We start from the raw sequence: 22664 nt of genomic DNA on the forward strand, positions 1-22664 counted from the left end.
AAAAAAAAAAAAAAAAAAAAAAAAAAAAAAAAAAAAAAAGAGCTTGGAATGTAGCTCAGTGGTAGAGCACACTGGGTTTAATCACTAGTATTGAAAAAATGATTGATTGATTAATTAATTAATTATTAATTTTTAAAAAGGAATTCATATTGCCTAGAAAAAAATCTCCTCTTGCATTTTTCATACATAACTGTCTTTTAAAAATACATGTGTACTAAATGAAGACAAAGCAAATAATAAAAGACCTTCGTGTCTTTCAAACCAATGTTAGTTATTTACTTTCACAGAAAGTTGTGGCCAATGTACACATGGACATACATTTAATTCAGACTAAAATATTTTTATTATGTGTAGCTTCCTTTTTAAAATTCGGAAGTTCAATTCACATGTATAGTGTGTAATATACAAACACTACATTGTCTAGAAATCATGTAAACTAAATAATTACTCTTCATTTTATAATTAAACAAACATGCCTGGTAAGAATATAACTAGTCAAGTTCAAATGAAGCTCTCAAGCTTATTAGATGGCAATGAAATAATGAAATCGTGGTAATGAAGAATTGAAATGATTTCACAGTTTAGCAGTACATATTCCTATGTATGTCACTGACAGCATTAAAAATAACTAAGGCTTGCTTTTGCAGTTAGCCAACAAGGAAATTTTGTTCTGCACATGATTTTGCCAAGATTATTTTGGTCAAAAAGATTTTACCCTCATCCTCCCTGTTGCCACAATGGTTTTGCAATAGTTAAATTATTATTAAAGCATCAGAATCTTCTGGAGTGTTTATTGCACACAGATTGCTGAGACATAGCCCTGAGTTTCTGAGTGAACAGGTCTGAGGTAGAATCTAAGAATCTGCATTTCAAACAAATTCCCTCCTGTTGTCCATGTGCTTGAGCTGGTGACCATACTTTGAGATCCACAGCTTTAAACCACCTAAATTATATTTCTTGGAGATTCTTCTCAGGCAAAATGGACTAGTAAAAATTTTACTGGGTAACCACGACACAAAATAATGGCCTTAAAACCCTTTTGTCCTAATGCTTTGAGTTATGTTCTAACACTTTGTCTAGAATAGTTAACCATATATTAATCACCAAAATATATATTATAAGAAAAATCCAAAATGTACATTGACAGATTTTTAAAAGCTTATTGGATGACCAAATTAGAATATAGATCTATAGCTAAGTGAGTATAACAGCCCTAGTAGTTCAAAATCATCAAGGATATAAACTTAACCTCAACTTTAGGGGTTTAAAATGATAGACAAAATTTAGGAACTGCTTTTTGAAGTCTAGAATATTAGGATCTCTCACTCTTTATCTGTAATTATTTGCATAACTCTCAAGCCCATTACCGTACAGACCCCTGAGCTAATTTGTAAAGGGTTGTTAAACATAAAATCAACAACAACAAAAATGCAGCAGAGAGCACACATGGCCTGCATGGCCTGAAATACTGAGCATCTAGCCCTTTCCAGAAGTTCCTCACTCTGACTCTACAGAAGTATCCTATGATGGTTACTGGGCTGGTGCTGACTGTTCAGAGGTGGCAGTGATAAGAATCAGCTCATAACCAGACATTCTGGCATCCAATTTTTATTTCACTGAAAACCCCATTATGTTTAGGACCTCACAAATTATTTTTGTTGACATCCATAGTGCACAATTCAATATACTCCGTTTATGACTATGGTTAGAATGGTAAAGAACTGGTCAATATTTTAGCACCTGGCTATGTATTTCTGTGTATAATATAAAACATTGGCCTTGATATAAATAGGCTTCTATAGATTGAAATTCTTCTTTGAAGGATATTCACAATTTTGTTCTATTATTAAAATTCCATCTTTTCCATCTTATGTCATTTTGACTTAATTCCATTCATTCCAAAAGTATGGCCCATTGGATTAATACTGATGTAGCACCTAGCTTGTGTCACCACTCACTGTGCTGGATGCTGGGACAAGCAGGGGCCAGGACAGGTCTGGTTCTAGCCTCTCCAAGCAACAATCCTCTTATTCTCTGGTACTTTCTTACTTATATTGTCATGAAGAAATACAATTCATAGGGAAAATCTTCAAGTCTTACAGGGTTGCTAAGGAAACTACAGGAGTAAAGAAACAGCTTATAGCTCAAAATAAAAGCAGGAGAAAAAAGGCTCTCCTTTGGTGACAATGTCCAGAAACAAAGAATACAAAGAATTAAGGAATCTTGATGAACTGCCAATCATGCACCCTTCACATTAAATTTGCAGATACACATCAGAAAGTAGTCAGCCATGACTTTACATTTATAATAAAAGAAAACACATTATCACAACAGATAATTAAAAATATAAATAGAACCTCTATTATAGGCCTCACCAAAAGTAATCATTCTGATAAAATATTATCTACCTAACAATGTTCACAAATAGATTTGAATATTTAAACAAATCAGAGTGTCAGTAAATATAATTTTTCAAAATCAGCATTAAATACTCAAAGTGAATTTGTAAAAGCAATAAATTTAAAATAAATGTAAAGTTTAAAAAACATTTTGGGAGACAAAGCATTTCATCAATAAGTCAATAGTAGCAATTTCTCTGAAAGCATTGATGGGGGAGCTCTGCCAGGCAGGTCCCTTAAACTTACCTATTCACTAAGTATTACCTTCCCTGACCCTTGTGCCACTGATCTCAGTGTTACCTAGAGAATTAAATTACCTAAGATGCTCTTTTTTGTATCATTCCACTGTTATAAGATTTTTGCTGTTTAACTATTAAATAAATAAAACTTTACATATCCATAATGAATACAAATAATCCATTACAATATGTGGATGAAATATCCAAAGAATACATCAAATTTCAACTTGGCATTCCATTTAAAATGGCTTTTACAAGAGTCTTCATAAAAGTGTCTCTGTATATAATCCAACTATTTCAATCATTGAGGTATTTGAAAAGAGAAGATACATATCATGCACACAAGGTAGGAAGTGATAGTTTCCCCAGTTATAAGACTACAAACTTATATTCCAAAAACAGTGGGAGGAAATACTTATGATTTCACTTTATCATCAATAACTTCCTTAATAGATTAATTTTTTATGTTTCAGTCTCTAACAGACTATGGTTGGAATATATATTAATATGGCAAAGAATGGTCAATATTTTATCAACTGGCTATGTATATATGTGCATGCCATAAAACACTGGTTTTTGTCACCACTCATTATGCTGGATGCTGGGATAAGGAGGAACCAGGACATCTTCATAGGATACTTCTGTAGAGCAGGAGTGGGGAACTTCTGGAATGGTTCTTACGTAGTAATGTATTAGGTAAAGGCATCCATCTAACCAGTAGTGAGGCTAAATATGTGCTGATACATTTCCACTTTCTTAATCTAGTCCACAAAAAGCCATTCCAAACAATGAAAATGACAAAGTGCAGTGGGCTGTGGAGCTATCCTGAGAAGGTTGGACTCCTGGTTCCACCTTAGAAGACTCACTCAACCTCCTTTGCCTCAGTGTCCTCATTCACAGGGCATAAGAGTCCCCCACAGAACTATCATGAATATTAAACCATTTAATGTCTATGAGTGTGCAAACATGGTAAGTCCTCAGTGGGATTAGTTACATCATTATTGTTGGTGCTCTGGGCAAAGAAAATGAGATTTAACCATAGCTAAAAACTACCTTTAGGACTTTTGCTTTTGACCATGATGGGGGTAACAGGAGAACTTAAATACTTAAATGTTCTTGGAGTATTTAATGCTGATTTTTAACAGGTTTATCCCTCACTTGAAACAACCAAAAATAAGGTCCCTTAAACTTACCTATTCACTAAGTATTCCCTTCCCTGACCCTTGTGCCACTGATCTCAGTGTAAGATACTCTTTTTTGTATCATTCCACTGTTATAAGATTTTTTTAAACCATTGAAACAATGGTTTACAAAACATTTGCTATTAAGCAACAAAGAAGAGTGAAATGTATAAGAAATGAGAGGCAAGAGATAAGCTTTATGACTGCTTGGATCTTAACCTTCAAAGAGTTCCCAGGACATGGAGCAGGAAAGGAAAACTGAGGCAGAGACCAGCGACTTCCTGAGCTGAAAATAGCATGAAGAGTTTGTTAGAATGAGGCAGCTAGAGCTCCCAGGCAAAGAACAGGGGAGGAGAAAGATGAACTACAAGAGAGCACAGGTGGTTTGCAACAGAGTCCTAAAGCAATAAATGAGCTGTATATTGATAGAATGCACCCTTAAGGAAATCCAGCAAGACTAAGGAAAGAAGCTTCTGGAAGGACTAGCTAGAAGTAGCATTTCCCATGCACACAAGTTGGTCATGGTGACCATGTGATCATCCAGAATGAAGACCACACAGCTCACTAGCTTGGGATCAAGTACTTAGAGGATCTAACCTCAGTGGTGGGGAGGCATTGGCCCCAGATTAAACACTGCTCTGGTGAGGCTAAGACCTTGAAGCATTGACTTGCTGTAGTCCAATGTGTCTTTGAATGAAGGAAAAGAATACAAGGATGCAAAAATATCTAGCATTCAACAAGGTAAAAGTCACAATGTCCAACAGCCAATTGAAGACAGGTGGAAGCTGGAAAATGCGGCCCTCATGAGGAAAAATTATCAATCAAAACGTACACACACCTGAAAAATATAATTGCCAGAGATACATGAAAGTTACTTAAAAGAGTGAAAGCCTCAAGATCTGAAATGAAAGATAAACTGAATAGATTCAAAGGAAATTAAACACTGAAGAAGAATCATGAACCTGAAGACATCAATAGAAAAATACAAATTGAAATGAAGAGAAAAAAAGAATTAAAAAAAAATGAGCTGGGCCTGGTGGCACACACCTGTTATCCCAGCAGCTCTGGAAGCTGAAACAGGAAAATCACGAGTTCAAAGCCAGCCTTAGTGATGGTGAGGTGTTAAGCAACTCAGTGAGTCCCTGTCTGTAAATAAAATACAAAATAGGGTTGGGGATGTGGCTCAGTGGTAAAGTGCCCCTGAGTTCAATCCAAAAAAAAAAAAATGAACAAAGTATCAGTAAAGTGCAACTAATAAAATCCAAATACCTAATGTGTGGTAATTGATTCCCTTAAGGAATAACAGAGAGGGGGGTCAGTTAAAAAAAATCTGAAGAAACAATGGCTGAAACTTTTCAAATTTATTGAAAATTATGAACCCACAGATCCAAGTGACCCAATGAGACCCAAACACAAGAAACAGAAGAAAATAAAAGGAGAAGCACATAAGCAAATTACTCAAAATCCTTTTTAAAAGCTAGGGGGAAAAAAGACATCTTACAATCAGAGCAACATCAATACAGATGGTTACAGATTGCTAGATTGCTAGAATCCTAGAAACGAATGCTATCAAAATCTGTGCTGGTTGAAAATAACTCGCACAAATGAAGGCAAAGATAAGGACTTTCAAACATACAAATGCTGAAAGAGTTCCTTGCCAGTAGATCAACACTATAAAAAATGTTAAAAAGAAATAATTGAGGTAGAAGAAAAATGATTCAGAGAAATATGGGTCTATACAAAAGAATACAGAATATGAAAAATTTTTACATAAGTGTGTGTGTGCATTTACATGTATGTACTCAATTTTTTTCAAGATAGGTACATTTTTAAAATATAGATGAAGTGTTATAGGTTTATACCCATCAAATTCTCTTTCTCCAAAAGCAATGATAAAACTGGAGGTGAGGATGTTCAAAAATAGTAACTAAAGGAATCTGGAAAATGACCAAAGACATACAATAAATTGAGAAGCATTTGCTCAAGAAAATCTATTGAATCTCAGTAATGATAGTGGAAGCCTATATGATTATAGCCAGAGGCTGCCTCTACCTCTTCTTGGCACTAATCCTCTACTTGGGATGGGGAGGAGAGCACATGGAAAAATCAAATATCTCAGCCTGAGATTTCAATACCTGTTGGGCAGGAACAACTGACTGGTTGATCAGCCAGCAGCTGAATAGAAAGGAACCATATTCATACTCGAAGTCAGGGAATACATCTTTGAAGAAGTGACATTTAAGCAGAGACCTGAATGGTAGGATATAGAGATGAAAAAATTGAGAAGCAGCAGTCTAAGCAGATAAACTGGATGTTAAGACTCTATGAGTGAGGAGTGTGCTTGGCAGAGGCATCAAAAGAAGCCATGGTGGGGAGGGAGCAAGATGTGGGGATGGCAGGAGGTGAGACTAGAAAAGTATGCAGGGGCATGGTCTTTCAGCATCTTCTGAGTCCTTCTGAGAAGTGTGGATGCTATCTTAGGAACAATGGAGGTGAAAGATTGTAAACACATAATCAGTTACATCAGATGTGCATTTTTAAAAATACCTTTAGCTGCAATGTACCATAAATATAATATACTAATGGGTAGAGACAGGGAAACTAAAATTGGAAAGCAATTGCAATAATCCAGGAGAGTCTAGAAGTGCGGTAAGCTAGAGAAAAGTGAAATGATTTAGGGAATAATTTGGACATACAATTATGTGCAGATACAGAGATTTGTCAAGGGTGATTCCCATACTTATAGCATAAATTCCTGATGAATGATAGAATCATTAACAGACATAATGAATACCAGAGGAAGAGTGTTTTAGGGCTAGGTGTGAGTCAGTTCAAGAAAGCAATCTGGGACTCAGTAAGTTTTAAGTACTTGTAAGGCAACTAATTCACTAGCCAAAGATCACCTGTTTTCTCAATAATTGGACCTATTGTTTAACTCTGAGATCTAGAGATTATTACAGACTGCAAATTCTGGTAGTAATTAGTGATATTCAAAAATTGCTAAAAATTATTATGCATTTAAATTAATTTAGTTGCCATCATATATCCAACTTTGCCTGTTCCACTGTAATTTATTAAATATGTATTGATATATTTTTTCAACATTTACTTTCAGCAAAATCCTTAGTTACACTCTTTTAAGATCTAATAGTTTGCTAACAAGTTTAATCTGGGAGGCAATTAAAAATGCATCATTTGGAATTGTGCAATAAATGTGATAGAAATTAGAAAGATTAAAATATGGCTTATTACACCCAAAAATATGATAGGCTGTTTTGTCTCATATGATTTTAGGGTAAGTATTAGTACTTTTCTACTTAATATCAAATAAAAACCTTAAGGTTATATGATTATAGCTCAGAATAATTAATCTTTTTTATTCCTAGAGCAAGATATGTCTTCTATCTACACTGTGACACAAAGTGAGAATCAGAAGCCTGTTCCCATGTTCAGCCTGACTCTGTGAATCCACATTTATCCTCTCCTGCACAGGCTCCTTAGCAATTGGAGGGCAAAAATCAAGCCTTATGGATCTTCCTTAGCATGGTAACTTGCATAGAGTAAATAGTCTGTAAATAGATACCATGCTGAATAGAATTAGTACTTCTTCTAACTTAATTTGACTATTTTGTATGTTTTTCAGAACAGGCTTGGACAATCTAGACCAGCATTCTCTAAAGACTAAAGATCATTATTAGCTGCAAAATTTCTCTTCATCAATGAAGGGAACTACTTCTACTCTCATCTCATGTTGTTATATTCCTACTAATGTATTTTCAAAACCCAAGTCTACCCAGAGTAGGGGTCAGTACTAGAAAGAAGGAGGGTCTATATGTATCCTCTTCTCTCAAAATTCTCTTCAAATTTTTCAAAATACACATTCCTTATTTTTTTGGAATAACAATAACTGGCTTACAAATATTGATATATAGGGACACTGTTAAATAAAGTCTAATTTTTCACTGTCACTGTCAATATTTAAAAATAAAAAACAGTCAGTTACACATTTCACTCCATTCATTTTATTCGTGTGTGTGTGTGTGTGTGTGTGTGTGTGTGTACTGGAGATGGAACCCAGGGGCACTTAATCACTGAGCCACATCCCTAGCCCTCTTTATATTTTATTTTGAGACAGGGCCTCACTAAGTTGCTGAGGCTGGCTTTGAACTTGCAATCCTCCTGCCTCAGCCTCCTGAGCTGCTGGGATTGTAGGCATTCATTTTATTCTTAATGCCTGACTTGAAATAAGGAGGAAGTACCAATACGTGAATGACAAACTCATAAATCCCAGAGCACTCACCACCTCTGCATCTATCAATTCCACATTCCCAGCAATTCACTCAACTTTCTGCTTTCTTCCATGCTGGCCTTATTCAAAGAATAGGCACATTAATAAACATAAAAGTACGATAAAATAATGGAGCCAGTTCAATACAACCTGATAGGAAAAGAACACATTGCTACAAGATCACTAGAAAATGAAACTGTACAGGAACCCCAGAAGTCAAAGAATAAGGCAGAACAGAAGAGCAGAATAGATCCAAAAGATGATCAACCTGGCTAAAGACCTGGGAGAGTCGGGCTTCAAAACCCAGCATCGCAGAGGATGTGGATTTGGAGTTCTCAGATCATATGTTAATGTTATTAAAACCTTTTGAAAGTGGATAACACATGAAAGAGAGAACTTTTAAGAGTGAAATACAAGGGTGAGGACAAATCTGCAGAGAATGCTGAAATTAGACAGATAATGCTGCCAGGAAGGGGACTCTAAGAACAGCACTGCTACCCCTCCACCACCTCATCCTTGGTTTTAAAATGGTAAAAGGGCCTTTTAGGTAGGGAAAGCATATGCCAAGCCAGGAAACCCTGAAAACATACAATGTTTAGAGGAATAATGAATAGCATTGCAAGTGGAATTTAAAGAAATGAAACTGAAAAGAGAATTTGCATCTAAGAGTCATTATGTGCCAAGAAAAGCAATTTGGATGTTATTTGCAATACAAACAGCAGTGGAAATAACAATCGAAAAGAAAATAACTATCACTTTTGGTTATAAACTGTATTGTATTAAATTATTGTCAAAATAAGAATGCAAAGTTCTATGTTTGAGTAATTATTCTTACTACTAATAAAAACAAGACAAGGCAAAACCACTACTAATCAAGGATGTACTGTGGCTGTTTTACAAATTGTAGTGATTGTTACACCTGTATTTTTTTATAGTAGGAGCTTTTTGTGGTGAACAATTCCTTTTGCTGATCTCAGGGGTGCACACAGGTGCCATGATAGCTGCAGTCTTTCCAGGGATAAGGCTCACAACTTTGGTCTTTCTGCTATGAATGTTTAATACAAGAGGCTAGAGTAAGACCTCCTCTTGAAGACCATCAAGGTAATGATAAATCCCCATCAAAAAGCATGTTATGCTTTCAAATCAGTTAACCTGAATCCATTTCCAAACTGATGGGAGAAGGAAGTGGCCACTTTCATGGAAGCGTCTCAGACACTTCAGCAGGGAGTACCTTGGTAAGTCCAGGAGACATAGGAAGGAAGGAAATGATCATGGCAAGAAGAAAAAGACCTGGACAGTAACACAACAGAATCTGCATTAAATGCTTCCAGAAAATATGGAAAGCAATGGAAGAGTTAGAAAACCAAATGGAAAGAGGGACCTGTATGTGATGCTACCAGGAAGCAGAAATGAAGCCAAGACTAACACAGTGTTTCACCCTGGGAAGGAGCTCTTTGAATGAGCCTCATCTTCTGAAATCACTCATTGTGTGTGAGGTTCCCAAAGTGGAGAGGATAGTGTTCAATAACTCCCTCTGTATCACAATGCCACTGCCCCCTGCACTAAAAGAACCCCTAAATTCCTGCTCCCATGCTTTGTGTTGCCATGAGCACTGACTATACTTTGCATCTGGAATGTTATACCAAGGCCCATATGTTAAAGTCTTTGTCCCCAGCTTGGCACTTTTGGGAAGTGGTAGAACCTTTGAGAGATGGGGCTTAGTAGGAAGAAGTTAGTCCATTTGGGATGTGCCCTTGAAAGGAGATATTGCAACCTCAGGGCTCTCCTTTCTCTCTTTGCTTCCCAGCCACCATGAGGTAAATAGCCTTGTGCCACCACACACTCCTTGACATTATGCAGTGTGCTGCGACAGTCCCAAAGAAATGGCGGCCAAGTGACCATGGACTAAACCTCTGAACCTGTGAGCCAGAAAAAGATTTCTTCTTCTCAGTTTGATTATTTCAGGTCTTTTGTCACAGTAATGGAAAACTGACTAATACCAGCATCCTCCGCAGCACCTATCTCACTATCCATGAATATACCTTCACTTTTTTATGTAATTTTATAACTTCTTGTTAGACAAAGCAAATAAAGAATTTTAGAATCATCCCTCACACCCTACACGAGGCATAGTTCTCTCAAGAAGTCAGTGTCCAATAAATTTTTATATGATAAGGGGATAAAGAAACAACTACATGTATAGTATAGCAACGATGAGAATCAAATTTGGAAGAAAAGATGTGAATCTGTTCTTAAATGTAGATCCAATATGTAATAGTTTGGGCATGGGGTGTGGAAGGCCAACCTGACAGAAAACCAAGTCACTGGCTTAGTCCCCAGTTTTCTAGAAAATATTTTGTTAATTTTTTTTCCTTTTGTGTTAAGAAACATCAAAATTGCAACAATATGATTAACTCACACCTCTATTTCACTGAATGCTTGTAGTCTGTGCTTTCCTTGGCTGCATATTTCACTACTTTTATCATCAGTTGAGAAAAGAGGGAAAATGTAATACCCAAATGACATTTCCAAGCTAAAATTAAATTAAGTTGCAGGCACTGTTCAAAAGAAGGTTCCACTGGGAAGCAAACAAAAGAGTGGAAGGAAAACAGAGTCATCCTAGAGTATGGGGAAAACAGGACAATTGCACCTAGCAGTCACTATGTGTCCCATACTAAGGGCCATCTCAGCATCAGAATCAGCACCATCAGTCACAGTAAATAACTGTTGTTGATTTGAACATCATTACTTTTTTTAAAATGCTGACTCTGAAGCAATTATCTGGCTAACCTCTGAAAATCTAAAGGTAAATAAAGCTCCATTCAAATCCTCCTTTGGAAGCCAGGTTCCTTATGGAAGCTTTTTGTTAAAAAAAAAAAAAAATTCTACTCCAACAGCAGTGTAAGGCATGAAGAGTTGCTTCCAGTTTCAGTGTAGCTTTTACAATATGTCACTCTGATGCTGATTTCAGGCAGGGATAAGAATACTTACTGTATGCACATCCATACACTTCAATCCGCATGCCAATCCTGCCCTTGGAGTTCCAGGCTAAAGGCAGGAAACGCAAGAACCTGGCTTCCAAGGGAGGCTGAAGTCTGTAATGCACCACGCTGTCTGAGTTTGTGTTTCCTGGAAAGCCCTGGGAGAAAACAGAAAAAAGGGATAAAATATCTGTGAGATGCTGTCTCCTCATCAATGATCAATGCCTTGTTCACTTTGTTAATATGCAAAACGTGCTTGTGTTTAAGCAGATGTGATCCCCTCTCCCTAGTCCTTGTATTAATAACCATTGCCCAAGGTCCCTTATTTCCAGGATTGTTTAAATTTCACAAGCACCATTAAACCAGCTATACACATATTACTCTCAAAGGCTTGCTTTTAGAAAGTAGTTCACCCCCTAATCCCTTATACTAATCTTCAAGTATAGCAACAGAAACACAGGAAGCCACATTCCCTGGCCCTGGAATAATAAAAATCTAGGGCCAATGTGGATATAAAAAACAGGGTCTTAAAAGCCTCTGGATTGATCTGTTCTTATCATCCATGTTGTTTGAAGAACTGCATCATTAGAATATTGTTGAAATAAAGCATTTCTAAAACTCAATATTAAGTTGCAGGCTTTTACTGCTTAGTTTTACCTCCTGCTGGAAATATTAAACCAAGAAAGAAGACAGGTTTCCCTTACTCAGCAGAATGTGAATAGCTCAGGTTTCTCAGTACTACTCCCTTCCCAACCAGAAGGAACATTTTATCAGATATTTGGAAATACAATGTTTGCTTGCAAAGAGGTTGTAAATAGAGAAAAAGCCAGAAAAAAATATTTCCAGTGGCATCAAGACTGTATATTTAAAATAATGTATTTGTATTGAAAACAATACTAGATATGTTACAAATATAAGTGCATGTAGCTTAATATATGGCCATAAATCCATTTTCTGAAAAATAATGAATTAAGTCCCCATATTTGAAAAGTTATACAAAAGAATAAAATAAGTGTATTTAGCATTATGGAATAAAATTCCTTAATGAGTGTTTAATAGTGTGTGCACATCTTATGGGCAACTTGAAGAAACTGTTTGCTCAGAATTAAACGAAGCATTGAACTGTATGTCCATACAATTTTGAGGGCATTTTAATAATTCAGTCAATAGCATTTTCCCATTAGCTTCTTCTATGTATTGAATATAGTAACATGTAAAATAGGATATTTTGACAAAATTTAGAAAACTTTCTCATTGAGAAATGCCATTGACCATAAGTATCATGATTTTGCATTTAGGTTAGTATTAAAATAGTCTAAATGTATGAAATTTATTTTACTTACCACCTGGATCAGTCTGGGGTGGGTTTGGAGAATGTCTATGATCAGCGAGGCCCTTCTCAGGGCCCTGATCCATTATACTCATATCCCCAGCACCTCACAAGGTACATATATCCTGATGGTGCCATGCATGGCATGAACTTGTCACCACTGATTACATCTGTCTTATTTCCCAGGTGATTTAAATTCTATCCATGACCAGTTCAGTTCAAGCAAATGGAAGGTATTCAATGGCTTTGCTGCAGGATAGATGTTCCTTGACTTACAATAGGGCTATACTCCCAATGAATCCCCTGTACATTGAAAAAATGGGGACCCAAAAAGGCACCTAACCTAAAAAACAGTATATCAATTCAGGATACTGACGAGTGAGTATCTATTTGTTCCCCATGAGATGCACGAATGACTGAACTGCATCTCACTGCCATTGCCCAGCACTGTGAAGAGTACTGGATATAATATTCTGGGGGGAAAATCAAAGTTCAAAATTCAAAGTACAGTTTCTACTGAATGCACACAGGTTTTGAACCATTATAAAGTTGAAAGTCCTAAGTGGAACTGTTATAAAGTCAGGGAACATCTGCATCAGAAATTCTTCAAATTTAATCATATGTGCTGGACTGAAAGGAGGAAAAGAACCATGGTATGTGCTTCTTACCAACAATGACCAATCTTTTTTCTTTTCTTTTGGTACTGGGATTAAACCCAGGGGCCCTTAACCACTGAGCCACATTCCCAGTCCTTTTTTTTTTTTTTTTTTAATTTTGAGACAGAGTATCACTAAATTGCTGAGGCTGGGTTTGAACTTGTGATCGTCCTGCCTGAATCTCCTCCCAAGCTGCTGGGAAGACAGGCATATGCTATGGCGCCCAGCAACACTCACCATTTTAAAGAGTCCTTGCCTAACAGATACTTGTGCATTGACGCAAAGTCAGGGCTAACAGGGCCATTTCTAGTCTTAGTCATTCTGTCTGGTACAGGTTCCTTGTTCCTCCTTATAGACCAAGCTGAATCAAAGCTACTTTATACAAATTCATCTCTAAGTGTGCCATTCTCGAGGATTCAAGGTCCTTTCTTATTTTGGGGCACCACAAAAGCCAGCCAGTGAATCACCATTTCTTAACTAAGTAATAAAGGGCCTTTGTGAGTCTAAATCATTTCATGTGTTCACATGTGTTCCCTCCTCAAGAGCAGGGCTGCCTGAGCTTCAGAATGTATGTTCTGTCCATTTCAGCACAGGTCCCTTATTCTGGTGTGCCGGCAGAAGAAACAGGGGCATTGAACCAGATCATCTCATCATAAAGCTCCACGGTAGAAAAAATTAAAGAAAAGAAGATAAGAAATCAGGCCCTAAAGAGAAGGCCCATGCTCCCTGTGCAGAGCAACACAACATCACCGGCTTGAGTTGGCACGAAAGGCCACATGTCAGGCTAGCTCCTGGCTGATTCTAGGAACTTGGATTTGGGGAGGTCTCTTGCCAAACCCAGAACTGATGAGAGTGATGGCCTGTTACCTAAACCACCAGGATAAACAATGTGGATTTTGTTGAGCAGCTGCTTTGTTTCTGGGAATGCTGAGTTTCATATTTGCTACACAGAGTTGCTACATGACTGGCCTCTTCATAAAAACCCTGGTATCCCAGGCTGATTGTCAACATTTCATGTGTGTCCTCACAAGTCACTTCTAGAGGATCTGAGCATTTCCTGTGCAGCTCCACTCGGGAAGAATCTAGGGAGCTAGTGTCTGGTTTTCTCCAGATCTTGCACCTAGCTGATCAGGGTCTGTACCCTACAGTTGTAAAACTCATGTTCTGCATTCTGTGAGTCTCTTGGTGAATCACTGAACCCAGAGGTGGTCTTGGAAACCCGTGACAAAGGACAAATCAAGTGCAACTTGCAGAGACAAAGACTCAAAACTGAAGGAGCCTAGGACAAGCTCTACCTCGGTGAGAACCATACTCAGCTAGCTCTGCATCACTGCCCTTCCTTCCATCTTACAAAGATGGACCTTTCTTATTCAAAGGATTCTTTGCCTGCACTTCCACACTTTGTGTAATAATCACAGGGCAGAGGAAGGTTCTTGGCGTGCTTGTACCTCCAGAGAACTAGGGCAGCTCTACATCTTTCTCAACATGTTGCTCATTTGGCTAGTTCATTGCTTCTGAGAATGACATCATTATTGTGCTTACAATACAGTATTCAAATAAATAAATGCACTGACGTTTTTATTAACTAAGATTTTGGTAAACTAGTTTAGGTGAAGTATGGTAGGACTAATCCTTTGATTTACACACGTTACAGTGTGTTTATAAGGGGAACATGCTATCACCAAGTTTGGTACCTTTCATTAAAAAAAAATAAAGGAGAAGGAGAAGGAGGAGGAGGAGGAAGTTGTTGTTGTTGTTGTCATTTCTGAGTGGTGGTTCCAGTTCTGCATTCAAAGAAAGTTCATTGAAAAAACATTTAGCCTGGGGCTGGGATTGTAGTTCAGTGGTAGAGTGCTTGCCTAGCATGTGTGAGGCACTGGGTTTGATTCTCAGCACTATATATAAATAAATACAATAAAGGTCCATCTACTACTAATATACATATATTAGTAGTAATATAACAATATATACATATTAGTATATATATATACATTTATATATAGTATATATGTATATACACTAAATATATATATATACACACAAATCAAAACACATAAATGTTTGTGTATATACACACAGAAACATTTAAAAATATGTTAAAATAAAATTACTATTTTTTTAAATTCTGTATCTTAAGTTAATCTGGTTGTTTTACTGATCAAATAAAGATGGCTTTTTTCTTGGCACTTTAAATTTGAGTTGTCACCTAGTTACTATAGGCTTAAACAGATAAACAAAGGATTGCAAAGGAAGAGCCTGGAGGTCATTTAGACAAATAAACCAGGCACAGAGAAACAAATAAAGCATAATCTCACTCATAGGTGAAATCTTAAAAAGTTGATCTCTTAGAAGTTAAGAATAGAATAATGATTACCTGAGCCAGGGAGAGTAGGGCTAGAGGTGAGAATGGTTGCTCATGAATACAAAGTCAAATTTAGATGAAAAAAATAAACTCTGGTGTTCTATTGAAAGATAGGGTGACTATGGTGAAAATAATATAGATTTCAACATAGCCAGAAGAGGAGATTTTGAATGGTTTACCAGAAAGACATGATAAATGTTGGAAATAATGGATATGTCAATTACCTTGTTTTTTTTGTTTTGTATTTTTTGGTACTAGCGATTTAACCCAGGGGAGTTTAAACACTGAGCCAGGATTTTGAGACCAGGATTACAAAAAGAGCCTGGAGGTCGCTAAGTTGCTTAGGGCCTCAGTAAATTGCTAAAGCTGGCTTTGATTTGCTCTTCTTCTGCCTCAGCCTCCCAAGCTGCTGGGATTGCAGGCCTGTGCTACCACTCCCAGCAATTACCTTGTTTTGATCTTCAGTGTATACACATGAATGGAAATATCACACTCTACCTCACAAATATGTACAATTATCCTGTGTCAATTAAAAATGAAATAAAACTTATCTTTAAAAAGCTATTATGCCAGTTCAAGAAACAAAGAGAAAGTAAGAAAAGAGGGAGGGAGAGAAGAAGGAAGGAAGGAAAGAGAGAGGGAAGGAGGGAGGATGGGGAGAAGAAAGGAAAAAAGGAAGGATTATACAGATTAACAAAATCCATTTTATAACTCCTGGGCAAATCACAATGTATGAAGTCATAGAAAAATGACCAGTCTGTCTCCAAATGTCCCTTCGCTTCTGCCCTATAGTATCTGAGGGGCTATCAAGATGTTAAAATCTTCATTTACTTGACTCTTGAAAGCTTTTCAATCTTTAGAAGTCTTTAGCAGAGATGTGGTTAAGGTCTTATGACCATCCTGGGCAGGTAACTGAAAGCTCAGTCCTTGTCCCCAATGCCAATCAAATAATGAGAACATCGTTTTGAGAAAAAGGAAAAAGTTGTTTTATTGCTTTGCTAGCAAAGGAGAAACACAGGGGACTCTAATCCATCAGTGATTCTACCCATCAGGGTAAACAGAGGACTTTCAAAGGAGCTATTCAAAGGCTAACATTCCAGGTGTGCCCTGACAGAGGGTCCCAGGGAAAGGTGAGGTACGTTTGGATTCACTTGTTAATTTGGAACATATTTACTTCCTAGATTCCTAGGCAGACATTTCCTTCCTGCGAAACACAGATAACTGAAGGCGATATTGTTTCTGGCCACCCAGGTTAGGGAGGGGGAAAGGGAGAAGAGGAAAAGAACATGTCTTTTTAAAAATAAGCCTCAGGGCATATATTCAGAGCTTATATTCAAAAGGTGAAGTGGCCCATGCCAGGATAGGCATGGCAGGTGCAGCTGCTTTCCTAGTGGAGCTTCCATTCCAGCATCCTTTATTCCTATCTGAGACCAATGCATCACACTCCATGCATCAGAAAACAGTGCTCATATCTAAGAAGATGAAATGACAAAGGGATTTCTGTGCCCCCCATCCTATTTTGCCTCAGGCTGATTCTGTGGACAGAACGTAAACCATTGGGAAAGACCGTGCTGGGGTAAATGCTTCTATACCAAGTCTTTCTAAGATGGTGTTATGATCTTACCATTTTTCACTTTTATTGTACAACTGTCTCTTCTCTGGCTACATTTCAGAGAAAAATCTTAAGCGAGCATTCAGCTAAACCCATAAAAACGTACTGTAGTGTGATCAAGTGGTTATTTTAACAATTTATAATTATAGCTTCTAACATAAAAGCTGCTTCACACTTCGCATGTCGGGCTTGTTAGGAGTCAGATTAATTCCTGAATGTGTGCAACCTCAATTATATTTCTGTCCTGAGCTATTTTGCTTAAACATTTTTATATTGGCTTTTAAGAGATGACTTTAAGGGAAAACTTTGACTGCTGTATTTTATTCATATTTATTTAAAATTTTTATTGGTGCATTAGAATTATATAGAATAGTGGGCTTCCTTGTCACATATTCATACATGCACATAATCCAATCAGTTTCATTTCCCAGCACCTCCCTTTTCCTCCCCTCCTAGAGTGGTAGATGTTCCAGTGAAAGGTTGGCATTTTCCATTCACTGTCCACTACTCAGAGGTTCACTTCAGAACTAGCATCCTCTGTCTTCTGTTGCTCTGCCTTTCTTGTCTTTGAACCTGCCTCAGGCCATGTGTGCCTCCTTTCCACAGGTCACAGGCCCTGAGGGGTCTCTGTTCAGATTTCTGGTTTCTAAGACGGACACAATGGGAGGTCCCTGGACACCAGGGGAGTGCCCACAGGGTCCCATGATGACAACAAGTGAACAGAGAACTAAGGACAGCAAGAATGCTCAGAGCAGCTGTCCCCAAACTTCCTCTCCTGGGCAGTGCCCTGATTGAGGCAGAAATAGATGCTCAGATATTGAGTGCCTCAGACCTTTCTGCCATATTTGAAGTCTGCATAAATTTAGTGAGACAATGATCGATTTTTTTTTGTAGAAAAAAAAATTATTTTTTTAAATCCAGAAGATCTAATTCAGAGTTCCTGACCTGTTCTGATTCTAACTGTGTATTAATCTCTTAATCTCAATTCTGACAATTACTTCCTGCCCCCACCCACAGGAAATATGTGATAGTGTTTTACCCACTGTATAAAAACACATGACTTTCATCATCCAGAGCTCATGCGATGAGGCAAAGGAAGAACACTGTGAAAGAAGAAACAATAGCAGCAGAAAGAGAAGTTTTATCTTCCTGTAATAGTAATATATGTACTTTATTTTGGAAAGCACCAGGAGCTGGGTGCTCCAGGACCCAGCTTTCCATATGCTGATGGACACGTGGGAACCTGAGCAGGTTGCTGAGTTCACCATCACCTAACAGAAAACAGTTCATTTCCCTAATTTACAGGGAACCAAGGCAGGTATATTTTTAAACTGTCCGAGTATAGGAATAAGGTCTTAATTTCTCTTGGTCTGAGCAAGAAAAATAAGGTGGAGACTATAAAGAAAAAAGCTGATGTTGACGGGAAATGGATATTTTTATTCCAAATAAAAGCAGTTTAGGAACACTAAACGTTTTCCTAAAGTCTTTCTATAAGGTTTTTCTGACTCCCATATTTCAATAAGGTATCAGGGAGGTGGTCTCCTGGACACTGGCTCACTACTGCTTGGCTTGAGTTCTCTCAGCACCCCCCGCCCCACACCTTTACTTACAATCCCACATTTGCCTTGGTGCTCATGATCATCAGCCATGGTTTATGGCTAGCAAAATCCTACCAAAAAAAAAAGCACTAAGTGAGGAATTCACACAACAAATAATTTAGGCAGAAGAAGACATCCTTCTTTTACCTTCTTTTTAAAACACCGAATAACTCTTTAAAACATGAATTAAAAGATGTGTCAAAGATGTTCAATCATGCATAAGTAAATTTGAAACTAAAACTCTCCAAATGCCTCCCTTGGGCCCTTTAGTGCTTACAATTTACTAAAGGACCTTTATTTAATCCCCCCCCCTAAGTGAATGTAATTTCACTTATATAATTTTGGTATGTTTTATGAAAAAGACAATCAAACATGCCACTATCACCTTTTCTATTACTATGAAGAGTTAGGTTGACCTTTGTTCAACACATTTTTTGGTATGATTTTTAAGTCTCAGTTTACTAAACTAGACGAATTATAAAACTATGGTGTATCATAACATAGTTATTCATCATTACATGATGGGGAATGTTCTGAGAAATGTGTCAGAGTATCCCATCATTGCGCAGACATCACAGAGTGCATTTACACAAATAGATGATATAGGAAAAATGCTTAATGTGACCACTTAATGCAATCAAGAGACATAATAAGCAGGAGCTGTATGAGGCTGCTGGCAAATTAATTGGTCATACAGTAAACTTTTAAAAATATAAGCAAAAGGAGCACACACTAAAATAATGATAAAAAATATGGTACAGTAATTCTACAATCCAGTAACACAGTAATTATCATTCTTAAGCATTATTCTCTTTACATAACTATATGTGCTACACTTTTTATAAGACAGTGTGGAAGTTTTCTTTACACAAGCCTCACTGCTTACATGTGAGTAATGCATTGCGCTACTCCAGTTACCACATTACTCCCTTATAATAGGAACCACCGTCATATCACTGCCAGAAATATCTTTGGCAGGGCTTGACTGTCCCAGTGATATAAACCCCATCAGTGCAGCTTAAATCCCAACATGCTCAAAGAGAATATAAGTTATTCACAATACTCCTAGGAGCTGCAAAATTTTGCTTGTTTGAATGTATTAATCATGTTTATCTCGTCTTCTGCTTTTCAGTCTTTTATGAATTTTTATGAACATCATTCTGTTAACATAGCTGTCCTTTTCATTTCAACAACAATCTGGTGATTTAATACTAGGACTAATGTGAAATATTGTCTATCAACTGCTCCCTATCATGGTCCAGGAATTAAGCTGTAATATGCCCTATACATAGTGAACCACTGCTTTTAGAAAAGCAAGCAGCTTTCCTCTAGAAATGCAGTCAATATTTCATTCACAACATTAAGTAAAGGCTGACCAGTGAGGAGATGATCTAGGCATAGAAATGGGTGTTGGAACATGGTTCTGAGAAGCCACACTAGTGTCTGAGGCAGATGAGAAGTCACACACAACACAGCACAGGAGCTGTGACTAAAATGCAGATGACCTTTGCTGTGAGGTCAGGCCACATTGCACAGAGGATGAGGCTGCCCTGCTTCCTTCCCCACTCCAGGACTTAGGACTTCAATAAAGTGCAGTTTAAACATTGGAAAGGAGAGGGCATTTCAGACAAGAGAATCTCTGTGCAGGACACTGAGACATGGAAAGAGATGACGTGACTATGGGACCAATGGGCACTGGATGGCACTTGGATGTAAAGAGAAGGAGGAGAAAGTTGATTCCAGGCAGGTGGATTAGAGACACACTACAGTGATTCTGGAATATCAAAACAAGTAAGGTAGTCTGTATCCCACAGCAAGGCAGAGCTAAGGAAGTCTTTCAGGCTGAAGGGACAAAGGCAGAATTGGTCCTTAAGAAGACTGCAGAGAGGGACTGAAGGAGAGGCTTGCCGGAAGCAGGCTGTGTGGGTTTGCTTCAAAAGACAAAATAGTAGAAGATTCCTATTTTAAATACAGTATCAGAAGCTGAGATAATGAACAATCAAGAATGGGTGACAACAGAGACCCTTCTTCATTTGGAATACACCAATTCTTTGAAGCTGCTACAGTTTCAAGTTGGGTTGGCTCCTAGAGCACAATTAGGTTTTGGTTACCCTCTTTTCTAAACAGCTACAGTTAAATCAAAGTGATAGTAAGCTGCCCTTCCTCCTGGGAGAGGGGTGAAGGCCAGCCTGCTCTCTGTTTCCTCCTCTGTGGATTAGGCTCATCACCTGGGCCCTTCAGAGCCTGTCCAGGTCCCTGAGCCCCTGGTCCTTTCACAATCTGTCAGAGTGGTGAGCCAGGCTTTCCTGCTCACGAAAGCCCTGCCTTTCCCCCTCTAGGTCTCTGTTGGGAAGAAATATGGGCCAGGGCTTCAGAGCCCCTCAACCCTAATGACCTACAGTTGCCAGCAGCCTCTAGATAAGACTTGTTGGTGCCACTGGGGTTTGAGAACATGACCCAGAAGAAACAGTCATATAGCTGTGGCCTAAGGATTACAAGTTTACGGTCTGTCTGGGCAACTTAGCAAGACTATCTTAAAATAAAAAGGGCTGGGGATGTAGCTCAGTGGTAAAGCACTCGAGCCATAGATGCCACTCTAAATACTGGAATTAAAAAAAAAAAAAAGAGAGAGAGAGATATAGATTATTTAGTGAGTCCATGAAGTGGCCTCACTTTGCCCTGAGTGAAGATCACAACCACATGTCCCTCAGGGAAAGCCAGACAGAAAATGGTAAGTGTAGGTCATGAAAATGGGCACAGATGGGGAAGAACTGGGGAAGAGAAGGGTTTCAGTGTTGGGTAACTGTGAGCATCTTCAGTGCCCTTGAAGTCTTAAGTGGCAACATGTTCTGTCTCCAGCAGCATCTGGAGGGATTGAGCTGTCCCTCAATGGGAGGAGCAGAGCTATCTGGAAGAAGCATGTACAGTTAAGCACAGCTTACTAGTTTTCTGCAAAAGTGATATTAACCACGTGCAGGCCAAAAGCCTTCTTTGCACATGATAGGTGGGCAAAGCAAATATGCTTTTCATTCAGCAGTGACTGAAATTTATATTTTTGTTTCCAGTTGAAAAACATGAAAAAAGGACAAATAAAAATATAGAATACTAAAATATACAAAGTGCACTTTTGCAACAGATTTGCTACGAAAACTATGATTTTTAAAATAAAAGAGAATAATGGCAATGAGATGGTAGACAAGTGAACTCCAGGACCTTGATCTCTCATAGAAGCATTGAACAACTAGAAACACTAAAATAACTTTACAGGAGAATAATGAAAATTTTAAAAGAAGCTGAATTCCCAATGGTAAGAAATTTCTGACATTTTTACTTGTCCCTGCCCTATGTTGCAGTTTGGGGAAAGAAGCAGCTGGATTCTCAGTTACTTGCACAACCCAGAGACAGCAGAGAAGAATGATTTGCATTCTTTTTTGAGGAACTGGTCCCTGAAACACCAAACAACAAGAGCTCAAAGAGCCAGAAGTGGCTCAGAATAGGGGAAACCACTGGAAGTAATAGGTACAATTCATGAAAACCATTCTGATAGAAACTACAATGCCCAAGGCGGGAGACCACTGACTGAGGAATATGATAGAACAACAGCTCAAGGTCCCTAGAAAAAGAAGGGTTAGACTCTCAGGGAAATTCAAACTGGGTGGAAGCAGCTGCATATAAGGAGTATTTAGCAAAAAAGGCACACGCAGTTCCTAAGATGACACACAGGCATACGAAGGAGGCAATAGAGAAAAGTGGTAGGAAAGTTATTGCATAAGAGTTCTTAGAAGGCACAAGCCTTCAAGCAGGCTGGCTAGTGAGGGCCTCCTCATGCATGGAACCAGTGATTTTCTTAAATGCTCAATTTTCAACAAACGATCATAAGACACACAAAGAAATAATAAAACTTGGTCTATTCAAAGGAACAAAATTTCCTGAAATCATAGGTTGGGGACTTATTAGATGAAGTCGTTTTGCTTTTCTTTTTCTTTCTTTTCTTTTTTTTTTTTTTTTTTTTTTTTTT

General features: G+C 37.9%; 1 protein-coding gene across 6 annotated transcripts in view; it reads right to left on the reverse strand.

Annotated features, from left to right (window-relative positions):
- LOC107159601 (contactin-associated protein-like 3) overlaps positions 1 to 22664 on the reverse strand; it is a 235193-nt gene that overhangs the window by 120140 nt on the left and 92389 nt on the right. For all 6 annotated transcript variants that reach the window (XM_048796272.1, XM_048796267.1, XM_048796268.1 and 3 more), the window contains one exon: positions 11099 to 11246. In XM_048796272.1, coding sequence (XP_048652229.1) covers positions 11099 to 11246 — 148 coding nt within the window. The remainder of the gene's footprint in view (positions 1 to 11098; positions 11247 to 22664) is intronic.

The sequence above is a fragment of the Marmota marmota genome, unplaced genomic scaffold, assembly GCF_001458135.2.
Source record: "Marmota marmota marmota unplaced genomic scaffold, marMar, whole genome shotgun sequence".
Lineage (NCBI taxonomy): Eukaryota > Metazoa > Chordata > Mammalia > Rodentia > Sciuridae > Marmota > Marmota marmota.